Source organism: Quercus robur, chromosome 5, assembly GCF_932294415.1.
Source record: "Quercus robur chromosome 5, dhQueRobu3.1, whole genome shotgun sequence".
Lineage (NCBI taxonomy): Eukaryota > Viridiplantae > Streptophyta > Magnoliopsida > Fagales > Fagaceae > Quercus > Quercus robur.
In genome coordinates, this window is record NC_065538.1 from 55,652,375 (window position 1) to 55,661,567 (window position 9,193).

At 31.7% G+C, this 9,193-nt stretch overlaps 1 protein-coding gene across 1 annotated transcript; it reads left to right on the forward strand.

The window, feature by feature from the left end:
- Positions 1-5,722: 5,722 nt before the first annotated feature.
- On the forward strand, positions 5,723-8,758 carry LOC126726375 (xyloglucan endotransglucosylase protein 1-like). Its single transcript, XM_050431623.1, has 3 exons — positions 5,723-6,242; positions 6,439-6,632; positions 8,185-8,758. The coding sequence occupies exons 1-3, from the start codon at positions 5,961-5,963 to the stop codon at positions 8,594-8,596; spliced, it is 888 nt and encodes a 295-aa protein (XP_050287580.1). The 5' UTR covers positions 5,723-5,960; the 3' UTR covers positions 8,597-8,758.
- Positions 8,759-9,193: the final 435 nt, after the last annotated feature.

Here is a 9,193-nt window from a genome sequence, read left to right on the forward strand (position 1 = left end):
TTTTTCTTCGCGCTTGTTGATGGTGCCCGAGGATCCTCGCGCCTTGTATTTTGCTGTGATGTTCTCTCTTTTTTCTTCTTTGGTTGCTTTTCCTTTTCTGGGCTTCGGGATCCTCAGGGCCTTTTGTATAATCCCTTTGGACTTGGTCTCTTCTTTTTTTTTTTTTCTTCTTCTGGGCTTAACTTACTCGTTCTTGGGCTTAGCTCATTCTTTCTTGGGCTTATTTTACTGTGAATTTTTTAGACCTCAACAGAGGATATAGTGGTAATTTCACCTATACATGCAACCAATTGAAATTCAACACATGCTATCCTCTTAAACCCAAAGACCAACACTTGGACCAATTTTGTTAGGACACTTGCCCTTCTTGCCATGCATGTGAGACTTATGGCAATGCCATTAATAACCACCTAACCCCACCCCACTAATCTCCTAGCCGGTCAAACAAACCAGAACTTTCACTTCATTTTGCTCTCATTCCTCTTAAGGAAGAACTAGAAACACAAGCTCTCAAGCTTTCTACCTCTCATACTTTAGTTCCAGCAATATCAAAGGAGAAATTCCTCTATTTTCCTTAATTACTTGCCAAAACATTTGTAAAGCAAGGTGATTTAGCTCAAGCCCTTCCAAGAATTTAAGTTTCAGCAAGAAAATGGTAGGATTATTGGCTTCTAACCTTAAAATTCTTAGGGCTCACAATAGATTTTCAGTTATGTATTTTCTTTAATTTGGGCTAGAATTGATGTGCTTTGTTTAAGTTATATGTGCAAAGATTAATTTGATTTGTAAGGATGGACCTTGTGTGGATTTCATACTGATCATAACAATGGTAGATTTCTTTCCTTGGTATTGCATGACACATATTGCTTGAGTTGATAATGTTAAGATTGTACATAAGGCCGTGGCATGGTATATGAATAATTTATATTGCATTTGTACATGAGAATAGGAACCATTATGGCTATATGCCCTTAGTTACCGAATTCACTTGTATTCAGCTTCTAATTTGAGAGAGTTTTCCTTTAGGATATATGAAATTGGTAGTTTAATTTCCTATGTTGAACATGAAAGTTGCCAATGAGCTTTGTATACATGAGTCAATATATGAGTATGCTTAAAGTATCTAAATTAAGTTTGTAAAGTTTTAAAATTCTGTTTTTCTTAATAGTCATGTGCAAATGTAATTGTTATGGAAGTAGATGTATAATTGATTGTAGTGCACTTTGGATGTTCTATATGCAATTGGGATGCTTAGAACATATTGTGTGGAGTTTAGTAAGGGCTTAGAACAGCTAGTTAACTTGAAGTTAAATCAAAAGCTAAGGCCTTTAATTTAAGTGTTAATTAGCTCTTATTATTTATTTCTAGGAGTAGGAGAGCATAGGGAAGGTTCATACACTGCTTGAGACTCTTGGTACTTAACTGCTAATCGAGGTAAAGGATATTCCATGAAAATTAATAGTCCATGTTTTCAGTATAGTATGTATAAATATGTTTTATCAATGCTTTTACTAAACTCAGAATTGATACTCATTTACAGAAGAATATTATGCTCAGAAATAGACTTTTGAAGATTTCAGTTATGAAAGTGTTTAGAAACCAATTATAGATATGCTATGAACTTTAAGCCTAGTAAGGCAAGAGAGAGATTTAAAGATAAAGGCATGATTTATTTTAGAAACAAAGAAAAATGTTTTGAGTGTGATGGCCTTGAAGATTGACGTCATAATCCCATGAAGGGACAGTGATCCCTGAAGATTGGCAACTTTAGGCCTTGAGGGGTTCTATTCCCTGAAGACTGGCAACATTTTAGGCCACTAGGGGTTGTATTCCCTGAAGACATGGCAACCTAGGCCATGAGGGGATCGACGGGTCTCTAAAGACTGGCAAGTAGTAGTGCCATGAAAGGATCTTCGGATCTTTGAAGACTGGCAACCATTAGTGCCACGAGAGGATCTTCAGATCTTTGAAGACTAGCAACCCATTAGGTCATGAAAGGTCAAATTTTAGTGATAAAGTACAGTTACATGTTCCATATAGTTTTGCTATATTATGCAATAGAATGAGTATGCTTTTATTTAAAACATATCAGGGAACATTTTATGTTTATATATAATGGAATCATGCCATATATTCAGATTTAAGAAGTAAATTGTGCCTTGTAGTTTATCAGATACTATGTTCACCAATATAATATTTATATATTCAGAAAGCTCATGAAATCATTTTAGCATTAATTGTTTATAAGCAAGTCATATCCACATGGAATTATTTTGTTTATCATGCATCCATGCATATATACTATTAAATCTTCATGTTATACATACCTCCCTTACCTGAGCAAATTGATTGCTCAGTTTTGCAAGTTCTTTAGTGCAGCCCCAAGAGCCTCTGCATGGAGAAGCAATGTTTTTGTACATATAGCCAATTTTGTATAGTCTCCCTGCTATTTTGTGTGTGTGTGTATATATATATAGCAGAAGTGATGTATATGTATAAATACTATCGCGCTATATTAGGATGATTTTGTCCATGTGATATTATGGTTTTGTATAAACAGGTTAAAGATGCTCTGATTATAATCACTTCCTATAGACGGACAAGCTTATCTGTATATTTTTGAGTTGATAAGGAGTATGTTTTATAATGTTACAAAAATTTCCAAGCAAGAATTAATAAAGCAGCGAAGTATAATTTGTTGACCTATTAGATTTACTAAGATTATAGAAATAATAATAATAATGAAATTAAATTATACTCATAGTTGTCAAATAAAAAGATATTGGAAGAGATTGACGACTTTCTCTACAAACTAGTTTAGAGAAAAACCTTGTTCTCAAAGAAAGGAAAAGCCACTCCTTCCCAAGTTCAAAGGATCTAATCCACTTGTTAAAGAAAAAAGAAAAAACCTTGATTTTCTTAATAAATGAGAAGACGTTAGGCCACTAAGCAACAAGACTCTTGGCTAGACTACTAGAGTCATACCTCTAAAATAAAAAATAAAAAACAAAAATGAATATGCCTTCTTTTTAAATTTTTTTAATTTAAAAAAAAAAATCTTCTTTAATTAAACACAACCCTCTTTTTTAGTTGCATTTTGATTCAAATAATATATTTTTCACTTTTAACATCAATTTGTATTCTCAATTTACTGTTAAGTACTCAATTGATATTTCAAAATATTTTTCTATGAATTATTTATAATTATATTTTGGTTTTTATCTATATCAGTTTTGAATTATATATATATATATATATATATATATATAGTTATTTGAGATTATAAAGAATCATGAAGATAAAGATTATATGGCCCTTAATTGAATCCTAAATGAACTTGTATAAAGGTAGATTTTTTGAATGTTCTTATATATTATTGCTTAGGAATAAAATTGTTCTTATTAACATATCATTACAGTTTATATTTTGTATAATAATTATATTTATTTTTAATTATTATTTTTTTGTTATTTATTTTAGTGAAATATCTTTAAATTAATTTTTCTCGTAACACTATTTTTTTAATCTTATCCTCTAAACTAAAATTTGAACCCTACGATTGTATTTTATACACGCATGAAGGTACGTAAAGTTGCAACGACTAGAATCTTTTGAAAGAGTATCTTATACGCTTTGAGCAACTGCATGGAGGTGCTCCATAAAGTCATTTTTGGTTTTAACTAGACTATTCATTTGTTTTGATAACAAACAAAAACAAAAACAAAACAAAAAACAGAAAAACAACCATACTACTATGTATCTACACAATAAATTTCAAAACAATATGAATCATTTGGCTCATAACTACCACGCGATCATGTTAAATGGGAACATTAGTTTGGTTTTGTCATTTCACCTTGTCCATTTTTTTGAAAATTTTTCCTAAGGACTTGTTAGGGCACATCAGATTTATATTCATATTTGATTGATAGTTGAGGGATGTGAGATTTGAATTCTCTATCATTTTGAAAATAGAAGAGATTTTTACTTATTATTGGTTGGGCATAAAAATATTTTTAAAATGGCACTCCCCCAACGCATGGGTTTGGATGGTAATTTCAATTTTCAACTGCCAATCCAAAGTCTTCTGGCCATACTGACTAGTAATTAATTTTCCTATTTAGCCAAGGATTTGATCTTAATGGTCAACCTTTAGCACAGATCAATTAACTAAAAGGAAAATACGGTGGAAAAGTATTACTTCATCACATTAATATTGTAAACACACCATACGCACCATTTTTTTTATAAAAAATGTAAACACTAAAAATCCACATTTTCTAAGAATATCCATATTTTATACATATGCCGAAATTTTTTAGGGGAGCCAATAACTATGGTCTAAAGAATTACTTGAAAATTAGTCAAACATGCCTAAAATTAGCTTAGTCCTCTCTGGTGTCGAGGATAAAATCTAGAACCATAACTTTTTATGCCACAATTTTGATGTAAAAGATTATGAATAGTAGAAAAAATTTATGGTTTCATATGAAAATGATAAACAATTAATCACAATTTTCTATATAAGATAGTTGTGAAAATAGACTGTGGTCTTAAAATAACTGAATTTCAAAGTCTAAAAGTATGTAAGGATGACACAGTTGGCAACTTACAAAGCAAAGCACCGCCCCCCACGTGTATTCTCGTAATTCTAACCCCTTTTCCTAACGCTCAAGTCATCTTAATTCCTTCGTTCTACATCTTAAATCAAAGTTTCTCCTCTAAGAAAACACAGCCTACACATAGCAATTATGCTGTAGAGAACCCTTCATACGAAACGAGATACAGCTCATGCTGGCTTTAGCAACATGCCATGATTGGTTTGGCTAATCCTTTATCGGTTCTTCCTCTTCTACTAGAGGATGATTTTCTTTTCATTTTTGTTCTGCAACATACACTGTCAGTAAGTTTCCATGACAAAGCCTATAACTTGGTAGCTATAATTACTATATAATATGAGGTTTTATAAAAATCAACATTTCAGACGGAGAGATAAAATGGAGCCATATATAATATTCTATACCTTTCAAAATTGTACTAAACATAGCTTTTAAATTTGCAAAACGTTGCGTATGCTGCTACGTGACGGTCATAGAAAGTGGTGGATAAAATTGAGGAAATCTCTGGTGGCCTCTTGATTATTCATTACGTTTTAACTTGGGAAATATTTGCTTTTTATTTTTTAATTTTTTTCCTAGTAATTGGGAAATATTTGTCAAACCTTATATATTCAAATGTGGCAAATTTATAAAGTGGACAAGAATGTACATGCTTCCGAGTTACCGACACTACCAAAGTGGTTTAAATAGTCACTTCCCTCTTCATTGAACACTCAATATCGTAACTACTCAATTGTTTATGAAAGACCATTGAACTATTACCACATTTCATGAGATGAAGAACATGGTCAACTTGAGTAAGAGTCACACCTCTGAATGACATTACCACTACGAAACCTTGGCATATATTTTGATTAAAGTGTATGCAAGTCACTAGTTTAATTATCATGTATCAAAACACCTTTATCCAAAAGCATCCAATTGGGGAAGGCTATAACATATACAGGCACATTTGCCTATACATTGCATGGCTTAGTATATAATTCAAGTAAAAAAAAAACCATAACTAACGGCTAGCTGGTCCTCGCCTTATGAAACAAAACCATCCAATGCGGCCTCAAAAGTCACTAAAATGTTCTCTCCTTGATACCCCGACCCCATGCATTAGCTAAAGTCACCAAATTTCCAGCTCTATAATTCCTCTGTACGCAGTTGTTATATGTACAATTCAAGCATCCCACAACTCTTTCTAATTCCTAGCTAGTTCATCCTTTGACCATTACCTATATAAAGTCCTCTTATCAATATTATCCAACTATCAAATTGAAACTCTCTCTTTATAATTACCTACATGATCGTGTAATTCTTCAACCCCCTTTCTCTCTCTCTCTCTCTCTCAAGATGGCAACATGCACTTGTCATAGAATTTCAGTGATGTTCTTGCTCTTGTTCATTATGAGTTCCATCATGGTTGCTTATGCTGGTACCTTTTATGAAGAATTTGACATAACATGGGGTGAACAACATGCTACAATACTCGATAACGGAAAGCTCCTCACTCTTAATCTTGACCAGATTTGTGGCTCCGGCTTCCAATCCAAAAGATCATATCTATTTGGAAGGATTGATATGCAGCTAAAGCTTGTCTCCGGCGACTCAGCTGGCACTGTCACGGCTTACTATGTAAATTCTAGTACTATTTTTGACATATATAACATGCTTCCAATACAGTCAAAAAAAGTGTTAGCAAAACTTAACATATATACCTATTAAGGCTTTTCCCTTAGCATATAAGAGAAACATAGAAAATTTTGCATTAACCTTATAGTACTATTACTATAGTTTATTATCCAATGACTATATTCTTTGTTTGTTGCAGTTATCCTCAGAGGGACCAAACCACGACGAGATTGATTTTGAGTTCTTGGGAAACCTGAGTGGAGATCCCTATATTGTCCATACAAACGTGTTCACGCAAGGTAAAGGAGATAGAGAGCAACAATTCTACCTCTGGTTTGACCCAACAAAAGATTTCCACACCTATTCCATTGTTTGGAATCCACGATGCATCATGTAAGATAACGTATAGCTTACCTCAAGTATTCCATCTCAATTTCATGATATTTTTGACACCTCAAAATATGAATTTTTTTACTTGCATCAAGCCAGGGCGGTCACAAGATCGCCTTGACTTTCAAAAAAAATGTATATATACACTTGTCAAAAAAATATTATATGCTAAACTAACTTATTGTGACTACCTTAATAAATTTTTTGAAAACCTTGACTTAAAAATTATAAAAATTTGAGTTCAACAAAAATAAGAGTAGTACTACTACATTCACAACATTTTTACAATAATTTTATAACAAATCTAATGTTGTAAGCTATTATTGATTCTAATTTAGGCCAAATACTAATATTATTTTTTTACCCACCAATAATAGCTTCTTGCATAAAATTAATTGTAAAAATGTTGTGGATATAACATTACTCCAAAATTAATTCTACTCCCAAACATAATTCTTAATCTTTTTTTTTAAAAAAGCTTAAATATAACAACTATAAATATTAGCCCAAATAACAACAAACATAAACCAAACAAAAACAATACAAGACCAAACAACAACAAATGAAAAAATTATTCAACAAAAAACCTATTATAAAACAAAAAGATAAAATTTGTAACTCGTTCAACCAATTTGATAAAAATAATTTCAATTTCAATTTTCCTTAAAAACTGATACTAAGAAAAATATTGTGATAATTTAAATTTCTTAGTGATCACCCTAAATGAAATTCCTAGAACAGCCAATGTATCAAGTAGCCTTGCAATAATCGAATTATAAGACAAAGTATAAATTTCCGTATACACAAATTTATGTCTATGAATATTATTATTATAGTCACAAAAAGATCTTGTCTTAGCTAATGTAAAAATAGAATTTGACAAAAATATTATTTTCGTCCTTAAAATGTATATAGTACATGTTTCATTTTCATCCCTCAATTTTAAAAGCTTTTATTTCCATTCCTTAATTTGGTCATTTCATCCACTTTGTTAATTTTTTTTTTTTTTTTTTTTTTTATAAAAAATTCTGTAATATTTTGAGGATGAAAACTTGAAACTATACTATATTTTAAGGACAAAACGAAATAATTTAGGTTCTATTTTTTTTTCTTCAAATGTAATTTAGATTTTATTTTTGTCCTTGAAAGTTAATTGAAATAGATGAAAGTTAGGGGGACAAAAATTTCCCTTTTTAATTTTAAGTAGCGCTATTAGCACAACAATTTCACTAAAAAGTCTAGGTAGCAAGTTATTACATCTGAGTCCACTATTGCATCATTTTTTTACATACTATTAATAGTTTGTTACCTAGGTTTTGTTATGTCAATGTTGTGTTTGTAGCTTTATTCTAATTTCCAAGTTTAGGGGGTAGGGAAAAAAATCTACACTTTAGGGACCAAAATTGAAAATGAATTATACTTTAGTGAAAAAAAATTATCTTAGCCCAATATATTTTACCCAATATTTGAATATTACACCATCATTTGGGGATTTTTAGTGAAATTTTGGGTGACATTTATCAATTATAACTTGTTAACTTATCTCTCTTTGTAGTTTATTAGTGGATAACATTCCCATAAGAGTATTCGAAAACCAAGAATCCATTGGGATTCCCTTTCCAAAGAGCCAGCCCATGAAGCTTTACTCTAGCCTTTGGAACGCAGACCAATGGGCAACGAGAGGTGGGCTCGTGAAAACAGATTGGTCCAAGGCTCCTTTCACAGCCTACTATCGAAACTTCAATGCCAATGCCTGTGTGTGGTCTGGGGACTCGTCTTCTTGCTCTTCATTGTCTACCAATGCTATGACTAATAGAGCTAATTGGCAAACTCAAGGACTCGATGCAAATGGGAGAAGAAGACTCAGATGGGTGCAAAAGTATTACATGATTTACAACTATTGTACCGATTTTAAGCGATTTCCCGAGGGTCGGCCTAGGGAGTGCCGGCACTCTAGGCTCCTTTAAGAACGAAATAATCTGTGTGAATTTGTAAGATATATTTTGGTGTAATATTCATTTGAGGATTATTGGTGTCAAATAAACCCTTTTTTTTTTGTTTGGTTACAATTCAAATTTGTTATTGCTGGCTACATTTTGTTCAGTATAAAAGGTGTAATATGCCATCAACATAGGTGAATATGATATAGCTAATTCTGAAGGGGGCTTACTTACAATGTCTTGTTGAAATTGCCACATTCACATCCCAGTTACTAATTTGTTTGAATTGTAATTCAAGTGACCTATATGAATATGTATTATAAATTGTTTTGGTTTCTATACCATATATCTATATAATATCTAAAAACTAAAGTGTAACATTTATTGTTGTTACGTTCTTGTTAAACCATATTAGCATAGGATTTTATTCCATTCTACTCATTTCAGTCTACTACGGTCTAGTTTGGTCCATTCAGTCCACTTAGATTCATTTTGGTCTAGTTCAGTCCAATTCTATCCACTTCAGTTCATTCATTGACAATTACGTCACATTCTTAGTGTAATGTTGGTAGGTTGTTAAAAAAATTACATTTTTCTCATGTTATTAAAGTCTTGTATTTATAT

Bases quoted from the DNA above. Each gene is read 5' to 3' on its own strand.
- LOC126726375 (XM_050431623.1), top strand. From the start codon at position 5,961: ATGGCAACATGCACTTGTCATAGAATTTCAGTGATGTTCTTGCTCTTG. The intron at 6,243-6,438 runs GTAAATTCTAGT...TGTTTGTTGCAG, and splicing joins GCACTGTCACGGCTTACTAT to TTATCCTCAGAGGGACCAAA. The intron at 6,633-8,184 runs GTAAGATAACGT...CTCTCTTTGTAG, and splicing joins TGGAATCCACGATGCATCAT to TTTATTAGTGGATAACATTC.